The sequence below is a fragment of the Camelina sativa genome, chromosome 5 (genome assembly GCF_030686135.1).
Source record: "Camelina sativa cultivar CO46 ecotype springtype chromosome 5, ASM3068613v1".
Taxonomy (NCBI): Eukaryota; Viridiplantae; Streptophyta; class Magnoliopsida; order Brassicales; family Brassicaceae; genus Camelina; species Camelina sativa.
In genome coordinates, this window is record NC_141884.1 from 41,517,631 (window position 1) to 41,542,458 (window position 24,828).

Consider the following 24,828-nt stretch of genomic DNA (forward strand, 5'->3'; position numbering starts at 1 on the left):
TCGACTGGATCTTTGAATACACTTTTTATATATATGTCAGATTGATTGAGTAATGGTTTCCTTTTGGTTCTTGAAATCACAGAAGCAAGTAAGCACCCATGGATCATTCAGTTAAACCCCCACAGAACCGTGTTTTGTCTGTCAAGATGTGGCCACCCAGTAAGAGTACCCGCCTGATGCTTGTCGAACGCATGGTCAAGAACATCACCACCCCTTCCATCTTCTCCAGAAAGTATGGTCTTTTGAGTCTCCAAGAGGCTGAGGATGATGCCAAGCGTATTGAAGACTTGGCTTTTGCTACTGCCAACAAACACTTCCAGAACGAGCCTGATGGTGATGGCACTTCTGCTGTTCAGGTCTACGCTAAAGAATCCAGTAAGCTCATGCTTGATGTCATCAAACGAGGTCCACAGGAAGAATCTGATGTTGTTTCGGCTAATAAGCAGAGTGGGGATATCTTGTTTGATATTTCCTGTGGCCGTAGAGCATTCATTGATGAAGACGAGGCACGTGAGCTTTTGAGGCCTTTGACTGACCCGCATAACTCCTTTACCAAGATCCGTTTCAGCAACAGGAGTTTTGGCTCCGAAGCTGCCAAGTTTGCTGCCACTGTTTTGTCTTCCATCAAGGATCAGCTCACTGAAGTGGATCTCTCCGATGTTGTTGCAGGACGACCAGAGGCTGAAGCACTTGAAGCCATGACTATGTTTTCATCTGCTTTGGAGGGTTCTAAGCTTAGGTTTTTGGATCTCTCTGACAATGCTCTTGGAGAAAAAGGGATTAGAGCTTTTGGTTCTCTCATCAAGTCTCAGCATGACTTGGAGGAACTTTATCTGATGAATGATGGCATTTCAGAGGATGCTGCAAGAGCAGTTCGTGAGTTGCTTCCTTCTACTGGCAAAACCAGGGTTCTTCACTTCCATAACAACATGACAGGAGATGAAGGAGCTATTGCCATTGCTGAGATTGTCAGGCAGTGTCCATCTTTGGAAGACTTCCGTTGTTCATCTACAAGGATTGGTTCAGAAGGTGGTGTTGCCCTCGCTGAAGCACTCCAACACTGTACCCACTTGAAGAAACTTGATCTTCGTGACAACATGTTTGGAGTCGAAGGTGGAATTGCCCTGGCCAAGACTTTGTCAGTGTTGACTCATTTAACTGAGATCTATATGAGTTACCTGAACTTGGAGGATGAGGGAACAGAAGCAATTGCCGAAGCTCTACTTAAGTCTGCCACTTCTCTTGAAGTTCTAGAATTGGCTGGAAACGATATTACTGTCAATTCCACTGGAAAGTTGGCAGCTTGCATCGCCTCAAAACAGTCTCTTTCAAAGCTGAATTTATCTGAGAATGAACTCAAAGACGAAGGGTCTATCTTAATCGCAAAGGCAGTAGAAGGTCATGATCAGTTGCTTGAAGTTGACCTGAGCACCAACATGATCAGAAGAGCTGGGGCAAGAGCCTTGGCACAAACTGTTGTGAAGAAACAAACTTTCAAGCTTCTGAACATTAATGGAAACTATATATCTGACGAAGGTATTGACGAGGTAAATGAGATGTTTAAGGACTGTCCGGACAAGCTTGGTCCTTTGGACGACAATGACCCTGAAGGAGAAGATTTTGAAGATGAAAGCGAAGAAGAGGAAGGCGAAGAAGACAACGACCTGGAATCAAAACTCGGAGGTCTGAAAATCAAGCAAGGGGAGGAATAGAATCATGTTATGTGATGCTCTTCTCACTATCTAGGTAGGTTCAGTTTAATCTCTCTCTCTCTCTATGATAAACGTATTGAAGTAGGTATGTAAGGATCTTAAACTGTCTTCAAATCAATTTCCCTTTGAAAAGAAATTGTTACCTTCTCGTAAACCAGAATTGTTGTTGCTTGTTTTTTGTTACTATGAATTTTTAAATGGTCTTTTAGATTAAATAATGTCCATCTCATATACGCCGGAAAAAAGAGAGCATAGGGTAGCAGTAGAAGTTACAAGGGAAGAAACGTAATGGCCTTCTGATCAAGCGGCCACTGGAGTTTTGAGGGCTGCGAGTATCTTATCATCTAACTCAAACTTCATCTCTTTCTTGTCTCTGCCAATCTTAACATACTCTTCAAATCTCTCCTTGAGATCTTCAGGTAGATTCGTTTTACTTTCCCACCCTAATATATCCTTTGCGGCTCTAGGCTCCGCGTAGAAATGCTGCGACCATACAATAACAGGGTTATAAAACTAATCAATAAATGAAGGAGGAGAAGAGCTTCTATTGGGTTTAGTTTTACCATGTTTCTGAATGGGAAAGCCTTCTTGGCGTCAACCCCAATAGCTTTAGGGTCATAGTGAACGATCTCAACCGTTTTGCCAGCAGCGGCAGCACAGAGCTTGGCCATACCGTCAAGAGTAACGGCTCTGTCGCTAACGCAGTTGAAGATGTTGCAGCAAGCAGCCTCAGGGTTGGTCACGGCAGAAGTCAGCATGGAAGACAAGTCTCTCACGTGTGATATGTTGGTAAGCTGCATTCCTGATCCTGGGATTGGCACTGCTCTGTCCCTCACAATCCCTGGGAACACAATTTACCATATTTACTTGTGTTTCTCGATGTATAGCAATCAGTGGGGTTTGAGAGACTTACGGTCAAAGAACCATTCCTCGCAGTCTTTGTTGTTGCCAGAGCCGATCATGTACTGAGGTCGAAACGAGGCCCAGTTCCCAAATGTTTCAGCTAAGTACTTCTCCACTAGCACGTGACCTGCATCAGCTTTGACAGCGTCCTGCACATCGGAGAAGGAGGAGACATAAGTGGTGAGAATTGAGAAAGTTGTGGTTTGTGTTTTATTACCCCTTCAACGTGAGGAGGTTCTTCGGTGGACTTGTAGATCCCGGCACTGCTAATGAACAAGAATTGCTTCACGCCGGAGCTTTTAGCCCAATCCACCACTGGCCTAACAGTATCCAAATCCTTGCCATTGTTGTCAAGCACAACGTCAAATGTGTCACCTCCGACAACATTGGCAACATCGGCCGGGTTTCCCCACACGGTCTTTCCTCCGCCGCTGACAATTTCCTGTATGTAGACAGACAGATGTATCGGTCGGAGCCTTATGGATTCAAAAAAAACTCACAAAAAGAGGGGACATTCGTAAATCTTACGGAGAATCGGGTGAAGGGAGTCTTCTTCATCTTGTCGGAAGATTCATCGCCGACGGTCATGATGGTGACGCCATGTCCGGCGGAGAGAAGCTCTTTGGCGAAGTAAAACCCGATGACGGCGTGACCGCCGCTGTTGGTGTTGACTATAAGCACATTCTTCTTCTCACCGCTGGCCTTAACGGTAAAGCCCTGGAGAGATGACCTTCGAGAAGTCCTCAAAGAGTACGTGAAGAGAGACGAAGAAGTAGAAGAAGAGAGAGAGGAAAAGGAGGAAGATGAAGAGGGTAGAGAGAAGCGGTGGAGAGATGGCGGGATCAGCAGGTTACTGATCGGAGAAGTTGTTTTTGAGGAGAAGAACAGAGTGGAAGATGATAAAGCCGCCATTTTTTTGTTTTTCTTCTTTTGGTTGGGTTAAGATGACCTTATACTCTGTTCTGACTGACTTTGTTCTGTAATCTGTTTTATTTGATGATCCTCAGAGAACCAGAAGATAGATATATGAACGGCTATTGTACAAGATAACATCCAACGGTCGGTCCATCTCATCTTTGCGATTTTATGTGATTTATATGTCATTACCATCCCTTTCTAGATTGGGCCAATATGGGCTCTTTTCAAAACCAGTTTTATACTAATATGCTTCTAAGTTGACTAGTTATGTTTTTTCCCTCTTTTTCGTATTAACATCTAGTATCACATTGAGCTTAAATAACGTTTTCAAATTTCATCCAAAAATAACTAAAAGATATTTTGTATAAAAAATTGTGTTTATTTTGTTTACATCAGTGCCAACGTAGTATTAGTTCCCTGAAAGATGTGCATTATTTTAATACTAAGAAAAAACGGAAAAAAGAAGCAGAGGTTGTTCAGTCAGATTGGTTGGTTGGTTACTCGCAAAAACGGAGTACTATTATTTTTGGGGTGAACGAGAAGATATGCAAATCTTCAAGCATTCTTCCTTGCCGAATACGCACGGTAAGCTGCCAATCCGGCAAACGCAACAGCTGTACCAACTGCAAATTTCATATAATAATATATTTAGTAAGTAAGCTTGGATGATTAAAATGGTTTCACTCAACTCAAGCAAGTAAATATCGATTTTTGTGAAGAATAATAATAACCTGAGACAAATAGAAGTGAGCTATTCACAAGCTGGCGTATGTTCTTGCTTCTTCGCCCTGACTCTGTCTCTGGGATGCTCAAGTGAGGGTTCTCGGCTGTACTCACGATTCTTGAGAAGAGACTGTTTGGCTCCCCAAGTTTCATGCTTAATGACACAGGGACATCAATTCCCAAATCCATGCAAACCTGTTGGTATCCGAGTTATGATGAATCATCATCATCAATCATATCAAGAGCATAGAATCATACTGTATTAGGGTTAAGTGATGATGCATTACTTACCCTATCAGACTCTTGCACTGACATTGGATATGGATCCAAATCATCTTTGGCCGCAACAAGAAGACAAGGGGTCCCATGACCGCTCTCTTCTCCCCTCCTTGCCACCTCCATCAATATTTCCCTAGCTTTTTTCCATGAGTATACATCCGAACTGCAAAACATCGAAATTTTCTTGCTAAGTCCATCATCTTGTCATCTACACATACAAGGTGCAACCAAATTTCTGGGCTAACCTATCATAGACAACCACAGCAACATCACATGCTGCCAACGATTCCTTGTTTGTCAAAAACTTTTTAACTCTCTCCTCTGGTATTTCCCGTAATATGAGGGTTTTCTTAGTACCCTGAAAAATGTGTCCAAACAATTAGAACCAAAAAACCACATTAACCATCCACATGTGACAAATTACATAAGAGTTCAGGCTATTGCTACTAACTCCAGGCTGATCAACGACATTTGCTGCATATTGTTCACCCATTGTTGCCTTATAGCTATTCGAAAATTTCCTGGAAGTGAAAACACAGCTTAGAAAAAATAACAGGAGTAAACCCATAGAAACAATCAAACCATTGACGATGACACATCATAAGACGGATACGTAGCAATGTTATAACAAGTATACCTTCCTAAGAAAGAATCTAGGATTGCAGACTTTCCAGATTTTTTAGGGCCAAATACAAAGCACTGAAACACATTCCTTTCTGTTCGCTGGTTCTTACGATCCAGTGATATTTTCCTTGTAACAGAAAATGTTGAAGCTGGGTCGTGACCGTAACCGATATATATTAGGTTTGCCAAACTTTTTCGAGGATCTAGTAGAGTCATTAGAGCCCACTGCAGTAAGACATAACACAGCATAATTATCCATGGTAAAGAACGTTGAAATTGATAGTTGATCATGATGACCATGAAAGCTTGATTCTAATTCAGTGTCAACCCAATAGCAAGCATACAAACCTCAGATAGAAACCCGTTGATCGTCAAATTTCCGCCAGACGTTTTCTCTGCAGCATCTTTATAAGGAACCTCAATCCAAGGACTGAAATTGTAAAAGCAGAGTGTAAATGAAAATGAACTTATTCTGGAGATATTAGACATTCATGTACAAGAGCATTAAAGACATTGGCAAGCAAAATTCAAACGAAAGAAGCTTAGCTCACTAAACATAAATTGGAGGAACAGTTGATAACCATCGATTACGGAGGTAAGAATTGGAAACAGAGAGAGCACACAAAAAGTAATCACCATCCAATTACCTATCTGGAGCTGTTTGAAACAAATCATCTAGCTCAGCTGGCTGGAACGCTCCATCCTAAATAGCAACAAAACGAAGAAGCATTAGAGAACTACTACTGCTCCTTGAGGATGAAATAAGTTTTAGGTGATAGAGAACAACAGAATATAATTGAAGAAATGATCATACACACATTGTCAAGATCATATAACTGGAAGATTCCTCTCAGAAAGTCCATAGCTTTGTTTGTTAGCTCGATGCTCTGCAAGTGATATACAGGAATAGAGTGCAAAAATTGTTTAACAGCAACCAGCCAGTTTCTCATATCCTTTAAGTAACAAAATAGTTGAGAGATATTATCGTAGTTCTAAAACAAAACACACCTGATCAGGAGACTGCTTCGGTGGAACGGGTAGTAACTCGGTGTTGAGTTCTAAAGAATCATTGTAGCCACATTTCCGTAGGATAGTCCATGCTGTCTCAGGGCGACCTCTTTCGATGAATAGAGAAAAAAGAAAAAGGAAACCCGGAAGCGTAAGACCAAGATCAGTTACTCCATCTGGTTGCCTCTCTTGGACCACTTTCTTAACTCCCATAAGTTCAACAGGGTCAAGTGGGGCACCAAAACAATTTACCTGTTAACCAAATTTGCAGCATTCATATTGACACAAGGATGAGGAACTTTAATGAATACAATAATCAGTGCCTAACAGAGAAAGCAAACCTGAAAATCATTCAACTCGGCGTCATTAAGGACACCATCCAAATCATGATCACAAAGGTTGAATATTCGTTGTACTGCCCTGCGGAGGCGAGGCTTCAAACAATGTTTTTCTTGATCAAACAATGGAAATGTCGGATGAAGGACTGCTTTCGATGCATAATAGAAAACTTCAGGGGCCTGAAAAGGATATAATTCGGATGTTTTAGTAGCATACAATAACGAATCTCTCAGGAAATGGTTCAATCACATCAAGAAGTATAATTGTGGGCACGGTTTTGCATATGGCCTTTCAGTATTATCTGTCTAAAGGTTCCTAGTATCTCTCTTTTCAACATTTTCCCTCTTAGCCAAAAGATAATAATAGCCTAGTCTTTAAACTCTATATTAGAAGATATTTTATGTGGGAGAGCAAAAGCAAGAAGATACCTGTATAAGGGTCAACGCAGAACACTCGATACAGGTTTCAATCTCTCGGTACTCCTTCATGATTGGTGCCATGATATCATCTAGTCTGGTGGGAGTACGTTCATCCCGTAAATCAAGCTTGCAGCCCACCACAATCACTGGTGCTTTGATCTAGGTAGGTATATACATATAAATATAAACTATATAAACTGAAAAAAAAAAAATACTTATGAAAAAAAAGAGAAACAAAAGAAAAACCTCTAAACGGCGGAGCTCAGGGAGCCAATAAGAACATAAGCGATCAAGAGTAGAAGGCTGGTCACAAGCGTAAGTGAGAATGACCACATCAGCCTTCCTAAACTCTTCAATGAGCTTAATCCTATTGTCAATACTGAGCAGACAGAGGAACATCACACAGAGATATATATCAGTAAGATTTGCGTATAAAATTCGAATGCAAGAAACAATTAATGAACACAATAAGGGACTCCTCCGGTTGGTATCATTCATAAATAAATTTGGAGCAAATTATAAGGAATACAGAAAGAAGAGGAGGAGGAGGAGGACCTGGAGGGAGTATCGACGATGGTGATAGGTATAAAGTCAGGGAAAGCGTCGGCGGGGAGAGTGGTGGGAGGAAGGACGCGGGGGACATTATCGGGGAAAGTTGCGGATGCGACGGCAGAGATAAGGCTGGATTTACCGGTGCCTTTGTCGCCAGCGACGGCGATTCTGAGGCTAGTACGGCCTACGGAAGGCGACTTACCACCGAATCCACCCAGCATCGGAGATGATATGAGGAGAATGAGGAGACGGTTATAAAATATTTGAATCGGAGATGATGAATTAAGGAATAATGATCTACGACTACGAATAAATGATGGTGTTGCCGGCCTCAACTGACGTGGGGTGCTCCATTATATCAATTCGGGTTGACCCGACACTTGCTCTGCAAGCTTATTATTATTATATCTTCGCCATCACGGATATCTCTCTCATAAATGGGCCTCCAATATTAACAAGTGAGATTCATCTCCCTATCCATCACCGTAATACGACGGCGTTTCATATTTTACACCTTTTAAAAGAAAAATTCATCACCTACCAAATTATTAAACCAAAATTGGAACTGTGTTTTGTTTTCTCATTGATATTGCCACACCACACTGGCATAAACAACAATGGAGCTAAAAAAATTATTAGCATCTTTCACTAAACTGGAAAACTGGGAATTTTCGTCTATTTATTTCGTTTTCTTTGGGTCAATTTTTCTTCCTTTTTTTTTTTTTTAATCTTCTTTTATTATTTTACACACTATTATTGTTTCTAGTTTTTTTTGGATTCCGTATATTTTTCTTATAGTAAATATCAATATCCTAAAAAATTAAACAAGTGCCAATGAGCATTTGACATTTAACAGATTTAATGATTTAATGTTGCAAGTTATCAGTTACGAAACTGATATTATCAACAACAATAAAAATAAAAATTATTTTATGAAAGATTATTTATTAAATTATTACCAACAAATGCTAATAATTCCTTTATTAATCTTTATCGGGGATTTTTATTGAAAAGGGAAAGGGGGAAATTATTAATTTAAAGACATCATCAAAAGCAGTAAAAAAAACGAAGCGAAGGAGATTACAAAGAAAAAAGCAAGAAAAGAAAACACAACAAGATTTGTAAACAAACCTTCATTAATTATTATAAAGTAAAAGAAAACTACAAATTAAAGAGCGTCCGACGGGGGAGGAGGAACGGTGGTGGTAGTGTCGGGATCGGGTTTGTCCTTTGGTGAGCTCAGCTTCTTGAACAATGGCTTAAACACGAGCTCTATCGCCAACCATCCTACCGCCAACACTCCCACGACCACCGTCGCTGTCTGTTTCTTTCCTGTGGGTTTCTCCAGCTTCGGGAAATGCGCTTCTACTGACTTTTCCCCCATCGCTTCTTCTTCTTCTTCTTTGCTTAAACACTCGTTTGTCTCTCCACACTGATTTTATCTTCAACAACCTTTTAATAAGAAGAAAAAGCTCAGCGATAAAATTTTCAAAATATCTCAAGCGATCGCGTTTCTGACCGTCGATGGAATAATCGACGGTCAGATTTCGTGAGTGGAAAGGTTGCCGTTGATTGGGCCTTATGGGCTGAATTGGGCTTCTTACTAGAAAACAAAAAAAAAAACTCGGGTGTCATGAAAAAGATAAGTTTCTTCTAAATGAACCTCAATCGTTCAAGCAAGATAAGACGCCACCACCAATAGTGTGGTGGATACACATACATACATCTTCCATATCCTTCTTTAATTGGATTTTGATAAAACCATCTAAGAACCTTTTTTTTTTTTTTCTAGATATTTGCAATGGAATCTTATTTTATTTTTAAAATGGTTTTTTTTTTTTTTTTTGGTCGGCATTTTTAGAACCATTAGGCTACACATGCTGATTGTGTAACTCGTGCAATAAGCCTAATATCTAAATTGTCCACACAAAAAAAAAAAAGATAAAGCGAGGAGAGAAGTGTAGTCGGCGGCCTTTTTATACAAAAAAATGAGAGTAGAAGCCCAAAGTAATATACATACACGAGTTAAAAGGCTTTTTGTAAGCAAACGATGAAGGCCCAAATAATAGAGCCTGTCGAGAAGGTCACGTGCAATACACGTGTGAATTAAAAGCAGCAGTAATTGTCGCTGAATCATATCAATGGCGTGTCAAATAAAAAAGAGTTTTTCTTTAGTGAAGTAACTAAACAACAACAACAACAACAACACTCACTCACACCAAGAAGACGATGGTTTCGTTTCGGTTCCCTTTCTCGTTTTCTCAGCCCCCGCGGGCTGCCACGTCATTCTCTGGATTCTCCGTTTCCGCCGTCGCAGTCTCTGTCACCGTTGGCGCTGCAGCAGCCGCCGGAGCTGCGATCGCGGCGTCTCGTAATCCCAGGCATTCGATTCTGGAGTGGGCCTTCTCCTCTCACCGTTCGTCTCTGCTGTTACCGTGGGGATCTATAACTCTAGCCGACTCTACCTCCGAATCCGTTGTTGAACCCAAGACCGGTTTCTCTTTCCCCGCTTCAATCGGAGATTCCCGGCGATTGCTCGGCGTCGGCTTGAGGAAGAAGAGCTTACTTGGATTGAAGAACATCGATGTCTACGCCTTCGGTTCAATTTTTTTTTTTATTATTCCTTCTTAGTATTTGTTTTGGGATCATTACATTCGATTTATTGATGATGAGCTTTTTTAATGGCAGGCGTGTACGCTGATTGTGATGATGTGAAGAAGCTTGTGGGTGAGAAATACGCAAATCTACCAGCTTCGGAGATCAGGGGAAACAAGTCATTCTTGGATGATCTCATGCAAGCCGATATTAAGATGACTATAAGGCTCCAGATTGTCTACGGCAAGCTCAGCATCCGTTCCGTGCGAAGTGCTTTTCAAGAATCTGTCGGTAACAGACTCAAAAAGTTCGGTGGTCTAGACAACGACCAGTTGCTTCTAAGGTTTTTTTCACTTTTGTTTTCTCATAATTACACCCTCTTCATCGTGTATTTTTGTGTCTTGGCTGCTGAAATAGTTTAGTTCACTTTGATTATCTATCACTTGTAGCTTCACTAGCCTCTTCAAAGATGAGTATAAGATTCCAAGAAACTCCACCATTGATTTGACAAAAGAACCAGGCCATGTTCTCAGCGTTGCAAGTAAGACTCTCTATCAAAACCTCTTCGCTTCTGAATTTAGTTCTTTCTCAAGAGATTACTCTTCTTTTATCTTTTTTTTTTTTTTTCAGTTGAGGGAGACCATGTCGGGAGTGTGAAGAGCCAACTCTTGTGTAGGTCAATCTTAGACTTGTACATTGGTGAAGATCCGTTTGATAAGAATGCAAGAGAAGATTTCCTTGACAATGTGGCTTCTCTAGCCGTCGACAACTAATTCACGGGAAGAAGAAGAAAACAATGTTTGCTATCTTTCTTATCGGATTCTCTATACGACATTAATGTTGAGGAATGTATTTGTAATAAATTGCTGACTGGGAAATGGTTTTTTTTGTTAGTCTAAATATCTACACTAGACCAATCATAACGAAAGAAATTAAACCCCATAACACATTAAATAATTTAGATACCGACCCAAAGCGTTCACTCCCTGGAGAAGCGTTACTTTTTTACTAAACCACTACTAGGGTATCACCTCATCTGGGAATAGCCTAAACTCGAAGAGAGACACTGCAAAAATTGTGGCTTTATACGTCTGCTTCAATGAAACTAGTACTTTAGCTCAGACAGATGACCCGGGCATGAACTTATAATCGGTGGCACCGTCCTTCCACAAACGGGAGAAGTTTTCTTGGTCGACCCGGAAGCTGAATTCTCCGTCTGCTCCTGTGCGTGTGCAGGAGAAGAAGGAACAGGTGATAATGGCAAGGTTTTGCTATTGCTGACCTTGTGGTTTGCTGCTTTGCCATGTGAACCAGACCCGGTTACTGAAGAAGAGCCACCACATCTCCCATGTTGCTCCTGAAAAGGTTGCGACTTTGATGGTGCAGCAAAAGAAATCTGAGTCTGTCCATGTGTTCTTATCTGCTGCTGAGACTGGAACTGCTTGAGGTTACACGACGTGAGTGATGAGGTTGCAGGGTTTTTCCACTGGGATGAGGAGGCAGACACGGAGTCAACCTGCGAATGAGTCGTCATCTTACTCCGACCAGATTGCTGCTGCCTCTGCGCATGATGCTGGGTAAACACTGAAGGGTCCCCATTTACTGTCGCTGAAGGAGGAGGCCAAGTACCAGAAACAAAGTTGAGGGTTCTCGATGGATTGTCAAAAACCAGCGTCTGTCCATTCATCATCACTGGAGCCTTCCCAGGAAGAGTCTTTTTCGGGTCTTCGGCATTGCTTGAACAGCTTGCACCTCCAGTCTTTGAGTCACTTGTTTGATGGTTTTTCTGGTGAACACCAGAAGGTGCAGAGATGATGTGGTAGCCATTGGAGGAGAAATTCAGATTTCCAGGGGTAGCACCGCCGGCAAAAGATGCAAATGACATGGAAAAGTTTTGTGGCTGAACAGGGGCTGTCATGATCTGGCCATATGGGCCTCCTTTCTGATTGTGGCTACCCTTTGAATCAGAGTTATCTCCAGCTGCTTTAGCCTCAGACTTTTGTGACTGTTGACGGTGAACATTAGCTTGGCCTGATAGGCTATTCACACTAACTTGCGGCTGCGGTTGCGGTTGCCTGTGGGATGATGAGGAAAAGCTTGATGCTTTTGACTCCCTCTGGGATGGACTCTGTCTCTGCATAAGCTGAGGAGGTTGTTGGAACATCTGCGGCGAATAAAAGGACCCATTGAAGTAAGGCAACGCCTGGCTTGCAGTCCCACCTCTGATGGTTGATGACAGTTGAAAGGAATATGCATTGTTTGGAAGAACTGTAAAGTACGGAGAAGAAGCTTCGCTGGCTGATGAACTTGGATGACTGAAGTTGACCGATGTTGAACCAACAGCCACACGTGGGCTCTTTGTTGGGAGAGGTGATTTAGAAGCTACCATGACTGGTTGCAAATGGTGATTTGAGGGGAAGATGAAAGCTGGAGCAGGCTGTGGTTAAGAGAGAAATGATTTTACTTTCGCAGTCTCGATAAAAATCCAATGCGATAAACACAAATTCGTGACAAGATAAAAAGCCAAGGAAGTTCATACCACTATGCTACTTGATGGAGGGGGTGGTTGAGGATTCTTCTGTCTGGTTGAGGCAAAATGAGCTCTTTCAGAGGCTTTCTCCTTAGGCGCAGAAATATTTTCTGCATTTCCATCATGTGGCTGGGAGTTTAAATTGATAATAGGAGAGCTTCCTTGCAAGGATGGGTTTCCAGCAGCCGGGTTTAAGTCACCACCTGTAAGATACACAGAACAATTGTTTGGTGTAGAGACATGGCTTGTTTTGACGAAATGCTGATGTAGTTGAATGTTCCGAGCAATGAAAAAGTGTGTTGCACACTTTTTAGGCCTAGGCTGAGAGGCAAAAATAGGAGCACCCTGCTATTATTATTAACAAATCATGATCTTAACCAGTAAAAGAAACACGCTCATCATATATAAAGAACAAATGCAACAAGACCAGGATATACCTGCACTAATGTAGAAGATCCATTGCTCCTATCCACAGGCTTACCGGTCTGTATCAGGGGTACATATCTGCAAATATTGTCTTTTTAGGGTCTGAGCATTAAGCTATAGGACAAAACAAACTAAAACAAGTTAGGACTTTCAGAACTCACGCCTGGGAAGGAAGCCCGCTAGGCCAACTGCCTAAAGCTACCGGAAAAGGTAAGACGGAACTCTGCTGAGCTGAAATTGAGGTAGACATAGGTCAGACAAGGTATATTTGTGTATCCTAGAAAAATCATCAACTTTAGCAACCAGAACTTGGTTGGTGATTCATAACCATATCCAAGGTAGATTACCAGATTTAGCCTGCTGAGGTTGGCTCCAATCAAAATTCTGTAATCTTAGATTAGAATCTCTGCCGGGCTCTTGGTTAGGTCTCTCTATATTAAGATTCAGCCATTCGTGTTTCTCAGTCTTATGCTGTTGGACTTCTTCTGGAGTCATCTCATTCTTGAGAATAATCTTCTCTTTGCACTTTAAAGAACTATCCTGCTGCATCATTAAGCAAGACAGTGTGAAAAAAAAAAATAACCAAATGAGGAGATGCATAAACAAGAGAAGATGTTTAAATCTAGACTTGCCTTGCAATAATCAGAAACCAATGGAAGAAGAGAAACTCTCCCTGGCGAGGAGGGCACTGCTGGAGGAACCTATTGAGAGAACAATGATCTTTCTTTAGTACATTTGCAGACTGTTTAAAGCTGAAAATCTTAAAAGGACTTTACTCACCATGAGATCAATATCGAGCTTAGTACTAGAATGACTCTCATCTATGTTGTTTTCCAATTGTGGACCCTCTGATACCCTGGAGATCCAAAAATAGAAAACAAAAACAATGGGATAACAAAAAGAGGAAAATAATCTAAACTTTTTTCTTTAGATTCATTTACCCTTTTGAGACCTCCGAATCCAACATGGTCCGTGTTTGTTGCCTTACGTCGTTCTCCATGGAGACTGCTGACGATGGTTTAGTCCCGTCAGTGGTAGATTTATCAATGTTCGATGAGTCACAGATTCTAGCACTACAAGCGATCTCTACACCTGACGAGGAATCATCACCTTCCGTTCTCAACTTCTTGGCACCTGCAAAATTAAATCAAAGGCAGCGATGATATAATAATAAATTCAGGGATTTGATTTAATCACAAAGAAACTAACTGCGGCGTGAATGTGATACCTTTGACCTCCGAATCGTCAGGTCTCTTTGTGGTAAGAAGAGGCTGCTTTTTCAAACCGGAAAGAACCTCTGCTATTTCGAACTCCAAGTCGTCCTCAACCGTGCCGGATGATTTCGGCGGCTTTGGTATCCGCGATTTGGATCCGTTTACAATCTGGGGATTTATCAGATTATAATTAGTAATTTAAAACATTTCTGTTAAGTTAAGTTAACGGGAACGGACCTTCTTCGAAGAAGGTGAAACAACTTCGAAGCTATAGCTCCCCGGAGAAGTAGAAGGTCTTCTTCGCCGGTCTTCACCGAATCCACCGCCACCGCTTCCCGATGAAGTCCGGCAGTCATTCGACCTCTTTATACATGCTGTAATCGCCGGAATTGAATCAGAAACCCTTGTGAAGGGATCTATCTCGAAAATGTAAAGTTGAATCAGAAAAAAAAAACAAAAAAAAAAAAAAACCTGAGCGAGCTTTTCTCGGGACAGGTACGCCGATCATTTCATCGGCGACTTTCAAAGACGACGACGCATGCCTCGGGAAGCTCTTCCTGTGATGAACATGGTCGTCTCCTCCCAGACTCTCATCCGAACTATCTTCTTCTTCTTCTTCTAAATCTCCCTCGTTCCTCCTCCGAGTGAACCTCTCGCTCCGTCTCCTCTTACTCCGATTCAACGATTCCGGATCTCTCTCTTTCTTCCTCGGTCGATCTCTCACCTCCTGATGCATCTGCTCACGACTATTCTCTGATACACACCAGAGCAAATACAAAACCCATCAGAAAATCGGGAAAAAATCAAGGAGAAAAGAAGAAGAAGAAGGAAACAAAAAAATACCAGAGAGTCTCTGTCTCCGTCTTGTTACTCCATTAGAAGCCGCCATGGTTGTTGTTGATCTTCGAGCTTCTCTGTTTTTATTATCCATTCATGCAAAGCTACAACAACCTAAGCTCCCATCAACTGAGAAAAAAAAAGCTTTCACTCCTTCAATGCTTCCTTATGTATATTTCGGTGATCTCTCGTCGTCTCCTCCTATAAATTTTTTTGTTTGTGTGCACGCCTTAAAGGAAATAAAAGACCTACCCATGGGGAAGAAAAGGGAGGAAGGAGGTAAAGAGACGGTTCAGATCATCAAATGAGCATAATGTCTCCATCTAAGCCGTTGGATCATTCCGTAAATTGAACGGTTGCGATCTTGAGGTGCCAGCATGGCAAGAAACGTCACTTTCTTGTGGAAATAAAGCCACTGCTCAATGTTGTTTAGTCACACATTTATTAATTAGTAGTATCATATATTCTATGACTTTGCCTTTTTTTTAATTATTTCTTTTTTTAATCCAGGTCCATCAAATATAATAATTTAATGATTTCTTGTGCCCACCCAAAAACATTTCATTTTATAATGATCTTATTATGTTCATGGCTGTATATAATATTATTTCACTCCATGATCGTATTAAAAAATCTAATTTAAAAAAACAAAACAAAAAAGAGTGCACATTTTTTAAAGATCAAATTTTAATCTTTTTAAAGAAATGTTAACAGCCTGTATCACCAATCACGCGCTCTCCTCTCCATACGCGCGGATCGACACCCACGTCACGTAGGAGGAGTAATGAAGTTATTTAAAACTCTTGGCTAATTTTTTGTTTTTTATACGAAATTAAAAAAAAAAACTATTTCTATTTTAAAGAAAACTGATACTACTACTATAGTACTATACAACGATATTTATTGTGCTAGCGTTTTTTATACATTGCTGAATAAATAAAATAATCAGATGAGTAATAGTAGTGATTATTATTACACTTGGTCACAGAGTTTAGCTGACTTGTCACTGCAACAATGCTGATGTCACCGCAAAACCCAAAACGCGCGAGTATAGAGGAAATATACACTTAGGCTTTGAATGGGAAGACAGAAAAAAAGCAGATCACCCTGTAAAGCAGTTCTCCTATCATTAAGTCCCCATTCAAGAACTTTTTTACTTTTAAAAATTATTGCAGATGAACTGTGTGCAGTTCATATTTTTTTTGTCTTTTTGTGGCAAAAGCAGGAGAAATACATGCAGATCTGGTCTACAGCTTTTTTGATGCTGTTCACCCTTGATCTGCACTTGAACAGCCAAATATTTGATCTACTTTAATTCTGCTTGATCTACCTTAGGCCTTGAATGGAGAAAGCATGTAATGCAGAGCAGATCAAGTGGTTCAAGCAGATCAAGCAGAATAAGGCTTTTGAATGGAAAAAGCATATCATGCAGTGCAGATCAAGTGGTTCAAATAGATCAAGTGGTTCAAACAGATCAAGTGGTTCAAACAGATCAAGCATATCATGCATATCATGATATTTGGTTCAAGCAGAATTAAAGTAGATCAAATATTTGGCTGTTCAAGTGCAGATCAAGGGTGAACAGCATCAAAAAAGCTGTAGACCAGATCTGCATGTATTTCTCCTGCTTTTGCCACAAAAAGACAAAAAAAATATGAACTGCACACAGTTCATCTGCAATAATTTTTAAAAGTAAAAAAGTTCTTGAATGGTGACTTAATGATAGGAGAACTGCTTTACAGGGTGATCTGCTTTTTTCTGTCTTCCCATTCAAAAATAGATCAAAAATTTGGCAGTTCAAATGCAGATCAAGGATGAACAGCATCAAAAAAGCTGTAGACCAGATCTGCACATATTTCTCCTGCATTTATCACAAAAAAATAAAAAATATGAACTGCACACAGTTCATCTGCATTAATTTTTAAAAACAAAAAATTTCTTGAATGGTAACTTAGTGATAGAAGGACTACACTAAATGGTGATCTGCTATTTTTCTGTCTTTCTAAAGCCTAAGGCAGGAGGCAAGCACTTTTGATATTTTATAGTGCCACGTGTCGAATTAGATAAAGATCCACGATAATTAATTAATTACATGAGGATTGAGATGGCCTCAGATTACCGTTGGCCACGGCACTAGCAAGCAAGTATCTAAAATAAAAGTATTGTCATCAACTAACCATATTATTTTATTAAATATTGATATTTTAGTTTGTATTCCACTTTTGTGTATTATTTAGTATTTATTTATAAATATGAGACTGGGTCCAAAATTTCAAACTACTTATTAGGGCATGTTTATAGGGGGATCAGGTAAGGGTGTTCTTAGAGGAGAAATATTGTAAAAATAATGTAAAATCAGTTCTTAAAAACTTTTGTTAAGAAGTAAGTTATTGGGAGAACATGTATAAGATCTTAAGATTTAATAATATAATATTTTTATAAAAATTTTAAAATGTTTATTAATGTTTAATAAAAAATTTAAGAATGTTTAATACTATTTAATAATATAATGTTTATTAATATTTTTAAACATATTACAATTATAAAAATTTATAAAATAACATTTTAATAACATGTCTTTTTTAGTCTTGTAAGAAAACTTGGATTATGTATACAATTGAGTCTAAAATGTTCACGGCTAAATCTCAAAGACAATATATCTGGTGGAAATTAATGGACTTATTTAAAGTAGAAAAGGTTTTACATTTGTAGAATTGGTTACATTGACGAATGGGATAACAAAGAAACAGATAGAACGGCTAGTAATTCACAGTTGTTTTGATTGCATCCAATATCTGTGTCAAACAAGAGCACATGATATGTTAGAAACTGCTCTTTGGGTCGGAGCAACGTGATAAGAGAAAAGGATTAATTGAGATCAATATTTACTTACTTTCAAGAAACAACGTTCAAGGATTGTTGCAGAGATCTCTGCTCCAAAACCTCCTGTTATTGGAGCCTCATGGCTTATCTGCAACCCAAGTAAAAACAAAACAGTTTATAAGATGGACCACACAAAACAAAACCCGCCATTATCATTTAAGTTAGAGCTTACAAGAAGTCTACCAGTCTTTTTAACCGAGGCCTCAACAGTTTCTTTGTCCCAAGGGAGTAGAGTCTAGACAAGCTTGTTACATAATGGTAAGCTGAGCTCCCCATCCAACAAGTGTTATGTCATTCCCTTCTCTTATAACCTGATCATAACCTCCTCTTAATTAGTCTCGACTATGAGATTGTCATCTTCTAAGAGAGACGGTAAAAATGAACTTATTATACCTCAGCTTCTGATAAACTTTTCATTCAAAGACTACAAGAGACAAGTGACGGACATGTTCGATCAACTAATATGATTCCACCAAATGCATTTCATCAGATACATTCCATTGAGTCTCTCCATGAGATTATATATGTGTTTAGAAGATTACGAACCTTAGGACTGTCGTCTCGTTTCACAGAGGAGACTGCTGCTTCACCGTACTTAAGGAGCTTGTTACACCATTGATCCAATTCACGAACTCCATCCTTGATAACATACAGCATCTGCCCATTATCACATTCTTGAGTTAAAGCTACCACAACACATTTCTACTTCGAATGACACAAGTCAAGTATAGTGATAACATCAATAAGCTAAAACTTGGTTCTCGAGTCTACAAGAATCAATAAATCATACAACTCTCAAACGAATCAGATAAAGAGAACAATAGGTAAAAAGACTAAAGGAATATTTCTAACCTTATTGGCTTCAGAGCTTTCTGGATTCACGAAATCACCTTCACGAATTGGATTGGAGCGAGAAGAAACGCGTTCTCGTTCTGTCTCTGCTCCTCTGCTTTCGCCGCTCCTTCTTCGCTCATAAACACCGGTTTATCCACCGGAGCACGCCGATTCACCACTCTCTTCCCTTTCCCTTTCTTATTCCCCGATGAATCCGCCGCACTCAGTTTCTTAGCCGGAGAACCGAATCCTACTCCGGAAGAGCTTGAAGAATTCTTCGGTTGAGCTGGATCCTCTGTTGTCTCCGTTTCGATTTGGGAATTTTGACATTTGATTGCGAAATTAGGGTTTCTGGTACTGAAGAGACGATGAAGAAGATGATGACCAAAGAGGAGACGACGGTGAGGAAAAAAAAATCTCTCGTCGGGGAATAAGAAAGGGAAAGGGAAAGGGAATAACATCAACGTTTCTTTTGTTTACAAGGTGACATGTCAGCATAAGAACACTTGAAGAACAGATCTTAATTAAAATCATTTGGCCTGATCTTAAAAATACTATTCATTATTTCTCATTTTAATAAAGCCCAAGATCACCTCTTTGTTTTGCCGATAAACATGGCCTTAATATCTTATCAAACGAGCTTTAAAATCATAACCATATCAAATAGTATTAAAAAATTCGTTTGAATAAAGTAACTGACGAAGAAACGTAGCATGATTAAATATTCGTCTACAGACTATAGAGCTACATGATGGAGTATATCAACTAATGTTTAATTAGTTAATTTAATTATCATCAAGTGTTGACTGACGAACATTGTATATGCCGTTAAATGAAGTGAGAATCAAACAAAAATATTATAATCATGTTTTGTAAGTTAGATAATTAATTTTTAAGTGCTTTTATTATAATGTTTTGACCCTACTCTTCTATTAGTATATGTTAACTTTGTAAAGCACAAATTAACGAAAGTTTCGTTGGAGTTCCGATGTAAGGAATCCAACATCTCGGCCACTTGACATACTATAACACTATATATATCGGATGCTTTTGTTGTTTTAAAAAGGTTAGTATAACCCATTTGTGATATAAAATGTGTTTTTTAGTTGTGCCCACAAACAAAATAAATTATACTCCTCCCATGAAGCCTACTGATTAAAATATTCATCATGGGTTTAAACCTCGGTTCATGCGATCACTTATAATAAGGAATCTTTATACATATAATATTAAGGAAAAGACTTTGAAAAAAAGCTATATACGGCTGATGCATGCATGTCATACAAGTCACAACCACGAATAAACTAACCGATAATCATTTTTGGACCTTTAAAACCGAAATCACCATATGATTCCTATAACCAATTTACCAGATGTATATAAAAACGTGAATTTGTTACCCATTTTCAATTTGAAAGGTTAGAAAGGATAATCCTTCATTTTCTAAATATAGATCGCAATATTTAACACTCCTGTTTTACAGACGACCAAAAAGAGTTATCTAAATTTCTTAATTATAGTAGGCTTTAGATTCAGCAGAGAAGTCAAATTAGCCAGCTACGAATAATGGATTTGGGGTTTGACGGATTTCTCAATGCGGCGACATGTGACTATAATAATAAGAAAATGCATTTGAACTCGCTCCAATAACCTATTTTATCATATTGTACTATTATATACGTGCTTTTTGATTTTTAGGTCCAAACCCAATAAGCCAAAAAACAAGAAGATTTGATAATTGGGTGCTGAACCAAATTAACAAGACGTTTGCTGTACAAAAAGAGTTCCTTTTAACAATAAAAACAAAACATGAGGCTTCTTCTTCTAACTTTTGTGAAAATAGACTTAAACAAAGTTGCTCTCAGTTCCCAGAGGCATTTCTTGTACCCCAAGATACATCAGAGAAAAGGTAATAGAAACTAAGTAGACCAGAGCCATTGACACAAACAAAAACTAATACCAAGGAGTTGGGAGATGCAGGATTTTACCAGATGGTTGAGTTACGTCCTCCTTACAAACCATTATTATGGTCAAACCTTCATCAATTCCTGTGGATTCATACATTGTGTGTAGTAGTGATTAATGGCTGGCTACTTACTCTATGAGATGGATCAAAGACTAAAGTAGATCAGAGCCATTGACAAAAAAAAAAACTGATTGATACCTTCTCTTTCTGTTTGCACAGCTCCTCTATCTTCTTCATGGATATATCAATTAGTTTCTGCCATTACCAAAAACATCAAAGTTTTGTCAGCCACACTTAAACATCCATAATTCTCGCGTTCTAGCCTTTTTGTTTTAATTGAAAACAAACTTCTGTGTGGTTTGTTTACCTGCAAATCACTTGACAAATCCTTCACGTTGTCTTCTGAGAGCTTCTTCTCCTGCAAAAAAAATGAAGCTCGAATCTCAAGAATAGGATCACAAGGAATAGCCAACGAGAAAATAACAAAAACTAAAAATCCCTTAGAACCTTCTCGAGTTTATCATAAGATTTCAAGGCATCTCTCCTTATGTTCCTCAGTGCAACCTATGCGAACGAAAAAGATGGGCTAAGATTAAAGGAACACGAAGGGCACTTAAGCGCATCATTATGCACAACTAACTTTGGTAGAAAATATTGAAAATCCCAATATGTTTAGGTAAGCACTACTACTGACCTTTCCTTCTTCAGACTGTTTTGCAACAACCTTTGCTAGCTCCTGCAGTAGCACAATTAAAAGGTATTAGGTAAGGCAGCAGCACATTGAAAACTCAACAGAGATGAGGCTTGCCAGGAAGAGATACCTTTCTTCTCTCAGATGTGAGGGGAGGCAAGGACAATCGAATCACATCTCCATCGTTATTAGGAGTCACTCCAAGATCAGAGTTGACGATGGCCTTCTCTATAGCCTTCAAGCTGGAAAGGTATGAAAGCATTGGGATGTATCATGAATCGACCAAGAGAAAAACAGACATGAAAATTCTTCTAGAGAGAACCATTTGAGCATCATTGGGCATGTATGTACCTGGACTTGTCATAAGGCTGTAGCAAAAGAGAACTTCCATCGGGGGTACTGATTTGGGCTATGCTTTTTAGACTTACTGGACTTCCGTAGTATTCCACCTTGAAACCAAAAGACAAAACATCAAGTTATATTATATATGTGCAACCAAAATTTGGCTGTAAAAAATAGGATCCATAACCTTTGCTTATACCTCAATTTTGTCTAGCATAGCTGCATTGGATCTCCCTGTCCTTATGGAATTGAAACTGGTACGAAGCGTGTCAATGGTCTTCTCCATCTTTGATTTCTGGATTGAACCAAAGAAACAAAAAAGCAGAATCATATATCCAAAGAGATTCCTCGGTTCCACACTGACTAAAAGAATAACCAAAAATAAACATGTGAGAAATACATACAACATCATTCTCAATTGCAGACTTCTCCGCTTCTATTTCTTCAATAGTTGCAGACCTTATCACCAATCTAGAGAATTCCCAAACAAAAGCATACATACATACAGAGAGATTGTAACTAAAAAAACCATAAAACACCAAAAACCACATTTTGTTACATAAATTAATTAAAGTGGAAACCTGCCTCTTCTGTAGAGACCGCTTGACAACGGGGCCACCGGAGAGATTGACGCCCGCACCGAGCCCAAGCTTGTCGGTCTTTAACGAACACGCAATTAAGCGCGCAGAGGGAGATCTCGCTGAAGCGATTATCCTCAAACAGGAGTCTACCAAGAAGGTTTACAGAGAACATTAACGAACAGAGCCAAATAGATGAGAAAAGGACAGTGAAGAAAAACGAAATACAAGGCATAAGACGACGCCGTTTACCTGGGAGAGAGAGGAGAGACTTGGAGTAACTCGCTCTGAATCGAAGGGCCGGTGTCGTGTGAGCAGTGGAAGAGAATGAAGCCGCCATGGCAGTAGCCGTAGAACTGTAGAAGTTAAGTGACTAAACCTTTTTTGTTTTTTTGGTTCGTCAATGAAATTGAAGGGAGGGAGACGAGACGACGACGATGACGACCCAATTGTTCGGGATAAGGAACACGGAGCTCTGTTTGGATGTACAGCTAAATCTATAACCCCTTTAGTGATTTCATTTCTTGGGCTTCCATGGGCCCAATATATCTCCCAAATATATCCACTGGACATAATAACACGTGGACCGTGGACCGAAGTCTAGTCTTAAGTCTTTCTTATATATGTATGTACCTTGGCTCCATGCAAATTACTCAACTCTCTTCTTTAGAAAAAAAAAAGAAAAACAAAGACGTGGTGCCATAGCTCTAGTTTCTTTTCGTTTCTTTTCATCGTTCACGGAAAGAAATGGTATTTTCTCGGGTAAACGTGTGTTCAATAATAGTGTTGATAATACTTATGGGTATGTTGCGAGAGTCTTTAGCCTCAGTCCACAAAGTGGGTGGCTCCGCCGGATGGACTATTCTCGGCAAAGTCGACTACAATAAATGGACTTCATCCAACACTTTCACCGCCGGAGATTCTCTCCGTAATTTAAGATCACACCTTTGCATATACTGACATCTACTTTTTCATTCCAGATAATTATTTTAAATTTTTTAACTTTGGTTTAGTTACACTTTTACAGTATTTGTGTACAATAGCCAGTTTCACAACGTGAAGCAAGTGAGCCGCCGTGACTTCCTCTCGTGCAACGCCACGTCAGCCATGGCCACCTACACTTCGGGATCCGACACGGTGGCTCTTACAAAACCCGGCCACTTCTATTTCCTCTGCGGCTTTCCTGGCCACTGCCAAGCCGGTCAGAAGCTCCATGTCCTAGTGGGTGCCACCATAGGCAGTCCCAGCCTCAGCCCAGCTTCTACCCCTGATCCGTCACTTTCCCCCGGGTCATCTCCATCTCCGGCCAGGGTTTCCGAGGATACCGCTCAAAACGGTGGCTTTTCATCGTCAGTGTCAACGGCTTTGACTTCAGCTATGAGTGGTGTTGTCGTGTTTTTGGTGGCATTGCTCTAATATTGATTAAGAGATTTGGTCACGTTTTGTTTTTACTTATGTTTCCCTAATTTTCGGCTTTGTGTGTGTGTGTTTTACTTTTACTTTTTCTACCTAGCCACTTCCTTTTGTTACTTGTTTTTGAAACCTTTATAATGATTAAGAGTATTAGGTATGATTAATGATCTTATGTTGTCGGTTGATGTGCAACGGTCGCGTGGCCTCGTATAAGAAAATATTATCCAATGTTTTGTTTTACTATCTGTAATAAGTGTGAAAAGTAAGTGATGTATAAAAAAAAGTGAAACTAAAATGAAATTTCTAAAAAGAAAAGAAACCGAACAATGGTAGGCTATATTGAAATGGGTTTGAGCCTACATAATTTGGGCCTGAGTGAGTCCATGACACTGTCGAGTAGGGCACACGATAATTAATGATCTGGTTTTTGCAGTGTGATAAAAGGAAATGTATTTATTTGATGGACCAAATCAAAGATAATACTACTGTAGTATTTGTGATAGGGGTTTTTAATGTAATGTAATAAGTATAATTAAAAGTAAATGGTCCATTGATATATCATCATAAACAATCAATTTATAGTGTAGTTAATAGTTTTGCCGGTTCGTTCGCAGTCGATTCCACGTCCTTCATTTATGATGAACCTCCCTAGATATAAAAAGACAAGACGCAAGAGTTAAATTTTGCATCAATTAAAAAAAAAAAGAGGGTTAGTGAGAGGCAACAATGTGATTAGCGGGAGCGGGGCCTGTAATGCAGCCGAGGTTCGCGCTTACTCCTTGACCTTTAAACTGACATGCCTACTCACACGTGCGAGGACAGTCCCCTACCAAATTGTTTTCTTACCTTTTTTAATCCTGCCTGTGTAATGTGTGTATATTTGTTTTCTTGTTTTTGTCCTTATAAATCGTGAATAAGTTAGTTTTTACCAGAAAAAAATTAGATTATACTGAATGCCCAAAGGAAGAAAAATACTTTCCCTTTTTTTAATCCTGTATTTCATTTAAATGAGGAATGAAAATAATATCATATCCTCATGACT

The 24,828-nt window shown here is 39.5% G+C and overlaps 8 protein-coding genes and 1 long non-coding RNA gene across 14 annotated transcripts; 3 read left to right on the plus strand and 6 right to left on the minus strand.

The window, feature by feature from the left end:
- The first annotated feature begins 98 nt into the window (after positions 1 to 98).
- LOC104788651 (RAN GTPase-activating protein 1) lies at positions 99 to 1,927 on the plus strand. Its single transcript, XM_010514420.3, has one exon. It carries the CDS (start codon positions 99 to 101, stop codon positions 1,710 to 1,712), a length of 1,614 nt encoding a protein of 537 aa, XP_010512722.2. The 3' UTR covers positions 1,713 to 1,927.
- On the minus strand, positions 1,903 to 3,689 carry LOC104788650 (chloroplast stem-loop binding protein of 41 kDa a, chloroplastic). The gene is made up of 5 exons (XM_010514419.3): positions 3,144 to 3,689; positions 2,833 to 3,057; positions 2,626 to 2,764; positions 2,276 to 2,553; positions 1,903 to 2,195 (listed from the first exon to the last, which is right to left on the minus strand). The coding sequence occupies exons 1-5, from the start codon at positions 3,525 to 3,527 to the stop codon at positions 2,013 to 2,015; spliced, it is 1,209 nt and encodes a 402-aa protein (XP_010512721.1). The 5' UTR covers positions 3,528 to 3,689; the 3' UTR covers positions 1,903 to 2,012.
- A 189-nt stretch (positions 3,690 to 3,878) lies between these two features.
- LOC104788652 (mitochondrial Rho GTPase 2) lies at positions 3,879 to 8,127 on the minus strand. Its single transcript, XM_010514421.3, has 14 exons — positions 7,481 to 8,127; positions 7,172 to 7,304; positions 6,935 to 7,084; positions 6,509 to 6,685; positions 6,168 to 6,419; positions 5,978 to 6,046; positions 5,807 to 5,862; positions 5,508 to 5,589; positions 5,173 to 5,384; positions 4,987 to 5,056; positions 4,781 to 4,893; positions 4,548 to 4,698; positions 4,265 to 4,451; positions 3,879 to 4,156 (listed from the first exon to the last, which is right to left on the minus strand). Exons 1-14 carry the CDS (start codon positions 7,696 to 7,698, stop codon positions 4,089 to 4,091), a joined length of 1,938 nt encoding a protein of 645 aa, XP_010512723.1. The 5' UTR covers positions 7,699 to 8,127; the 3' UTR covers positions 3,879 to 4,088.
- Positions 8,128 to 8,443: 316 nt separating this feature from the next.
- LOC109132974 (outer envelope membrane protein 7) lies at positions 8,444 to 8,905 on the minus strand. Its single transcript, XM_019245488.2, has one exon. The coding sequence runs from the start codon at positions 8,859 to 8,861 to the stop codon at positions 8,646 to 8,648; it is 216 nt and encodes a 71-aa protein (XP_019101033.1). The 5' UTR covers positions 8,862 to 8,905; the 3' UTR covers positions 8,444 to 8,645.
- Positions 8,906 to 9,617: 712 nt separating this feature from the next.
- LOC104788654 (fatty-acid-binding protein 1) lies at positions 9,618 to 10,972 on the plus strand. Its single transcript, XM_010514424.3, has 4 exons — positions 9,618 to 10,076; positions 10,166 to 10,415; positions 10,522 to 10,613; positions 10,703 to 10,972. Exons 1-4 carry the CDS (start codon positions 9,707 to 9,709, stop codon positions 10,843 to 10,845), a joined length of 855 nt encoding a protein of 284 aa, XP_010512726.1. The 5' UTR covers positions 9,618 to 9,706; the 3' UTR covers positions 10,846 to 10,972.
- Positions 10,913 to 15,516, minus strand: LOC104788653 (protein TIME FOR COFFEE). 6 transcript variants are annotated; one of them, XM_087452560.1, is made up of 12 exons: positions 15,086 to 15,516; positions 14,714 to 14,995; positions 14,480 to 14,616; positions 14,257 to 14,410; positions 13,970 to 14,162; positions 13,809 to 13,884; positions 13,661 to 13,729; positions 13,376 to 13,568; positions 13,190 to 13,259; positions 13,040 to 13,106; positions 12,612 to 12,923; positions 10,913 to 12,509 (listed from the first exon to the last, which is right to left on the minus strand). In XM_087452560.1, the coding sequence occupies exons 1-12, from the start codon at positions 15,171 to 15,173 to the stop codon at positions 11,178 to 11,180; spliced, it is 2,973 nt and encodes a 990-aa protein (XP_087308686.1). In that variant the 5' UTR covers positions 15,174 to 15,516; the 3' UTR covers positions 10,913 to 11,177. The 6 variants fall into 6 exon arrangements, with proteins under 6 accessions (XP_087308686.1, XP_087308684.1, XP_087308683.1 ...); XM_087452558.1 differs by having other exon boundaries at positions 12,612 to 12,947; XM_087452557.1 differs by having other exon boundaries at positions 12,612 to 12,950.
- A 2,227-nt stretch (positions 15,517 to 17,743) lies between these two features.
- Positions 17,744 to 18,379, minus strand: LOC104788655 (uncharacterized). Its single transcript, XR_015558446.1, has 4 exons — positions 18,356 to 18,379; positions 18,146 to 18,273; positions 17,973 to 18,050; positions 17,744 to 17,874 (listed from the first exon to the last, which is right to left on the minus strand). It is a non-coding gene; the product is annotated as an uncharacterized LOC104788655 (long non-coding RNA).
- A 2,129-nt stretch (positions 18,380 to 20,508) lies between these two features.
- Positions 20,509 to 22,870, minus strand: LOC104788657 (ribosome-recycling factor, chloroplastic). The gene is made up of 11 exons (XM_010514426.3): positions 22,626 to 22,870; positions 22,381 to 22,522; positions 22,200 to 22,266; positions 21,995 to 22,090; positions 21,805 to 21,902; positions 21,584 to 21,695; positions 21,457 to 21,498; positions 21,270 to 21,326; positions 21,130 to 21,180; positions 20,961 to 21,017; positions 20,509 to 20,844 (listed from the first exon to the last, which is right to left on the minus strand). Exons 1-11 carry the CDS (start codon positions 22,711 to 22,713, stop codon positions 20,827 to 20,829), a joined length of 828 nt encoding a protein of 275 aa, XP_010512728.1. The 5' UTR covers positions 22,714 to 22,870; the 3' UTR covers positions 20,509 to 20,826.
- A 170-nt stretch (positions 22,871 to 23,040) lies between these two features.
- LOC104788658 (mavicyanin) lies at positions 23,041 to 24,030 on the plus strand. Its single transcript, XM_010514427.3, has 2 exons — positions 23,041 to 23,301; positions 23,401 to 24,030. The coding sequence occupies exons 1-2, from the start codon at positions 23,121 to 23,123 to the stop codon at positions 23,787 to 23,789; spliced, it is 570 nt and encodes a 189-aa protein (XP_010512729.1). The 5' UTR covers positions 23,041 to 23,120; the 3' UTR covers positions 23,790 to 24,030.
- Positions 24,031 to 24,828: the final 798 nt, after the last annotated feature.

Coding starts and splice junctions, on each gene's coding strand:
- LOC104788651 (XM_010514420.3), top strand. CDS start 99: ATGGATCATTCAGTTAAACCCCCACAGAACCGTGTTTTGTCTGTCAAG.
- LOC104788650 (XM_010514419.3), bottom strand. CDS start 3,527: ATGGCGGCTTTATCATCTTCCACTCTGTTCTTCTCCTCAAAAACAACT. Junction 2,765..2,832: donor AACCTCCTCACGTTGAAGGG/GTAATAAAACAC, acceptor TCCGATGTGCAG/GACGCTGTCAAAGCTGATGC. Junction 2,196..2,275: donor CTTTCCCATTCAGAAACATG/GTAAAACTAAAC, acceptor GTATGGTCGCAG/CATTTCTACGCGGAGCCTAG.
- LOC104788652 (XM_010514421.3), bottom strand. CDS start 7,698: ATGCTGGGTGGATTCGGTGGTAAGTCGCCTTCCGTAGGCCGTACTAGC. Junction 7,085..7,171: donor CTGAGCTCCGCCGTTTAGAG/GTTTTTCTTTTG, acceptor ATACCTACCTAG/ATCAAAGCACCAGTGATTGT. Junction 6,686..6,934: donor CTGCGTTGACCCTTATACAG/GTATCTTCTTGC, acceptor TATCCTTTTCAG/GCCCCTGAAGTTTTCTATTA.
- LOC109132974 (XM_019245488.2), bottom strand. CDS start 8,861: ATGGGGGAAAAGTCAGTAGAAGCGCATTTCCCGAAGCTGGAGAAACCC.
- LOC104788654 (XM_010514424.3), top strand. CDS start 9,707: ATGGTTTCGTTTCGGTTCCCTTTCTCGTTTTCTCAGCCCCCGCGGGCT. Junction 10,077..10,165: donor CATCGATGTCTACGCCTTCG/GTTCAATTTTTT, acceptor TTTTAATGGCAG/GCGTGTACGCTGATTGTGAT. Junction 10,614..10,702: donor CCATGTTCTCAGCGTTGCAA/GTAAGACTCTCT, acceptor TTTTTTTTTCAG/TTGAGGGAGACCATGTCGGG.
- LOC104788653 (XM_087452555.1), bottom strand. CDS start 15,173: ATGGATAATAAAAACAGAGAAGCTCGAAGATCAACAACAACCATGGCG. Junction 13,572..13,660: donor TGGTTTCTGATTATTGCAAG/GCAAGTCTAGAT, acceptor TTAATGATGCAG/CAGGATAGTTCTTTAAAGTG. Junction 13,260..13,375: donor ACCTCAGCAGGCTAAATCTG/GTAATCTACCTT, acceptor CCTCAATTTCAG/CTCAGCAGAGTTCCGTCTTA.
- LOC104788657 (XM_010514426.3), bottom strand. CDS start 22,713: ATGGCGGCTTCATTCTCTTCCACTGCTCACACGACACCGGCCCTTCGA. Junction 22,267..22,380: donor AAGCGGTCTCTACAGAAGAG/GCAGGTTTCCAC, acceptor GGAATTCTCTAG/ATTGGTGATAAGGTCTGCAA. Junction 21,018..21,129: donor ATTTGTCAAGTGATTTGCAG/GTAAACAAACCA, acceptor TGGTAATGGCAG/AAACTAATTGATATATCCAT.
- LOC104788658 (XM_010514427.3), top strand. CDS start 23,121: ATGGTATTTTCTCGGGTAAACGTGTGTTCAATAATAGTGTTGATAATA. Junction 23,302..23,400: donor CACCGCCGGAGATTCTCTCC/GTAATTTAAGAT, acceptor ACACTTTTACAG/TATTTGTGTACAATAGCCAG.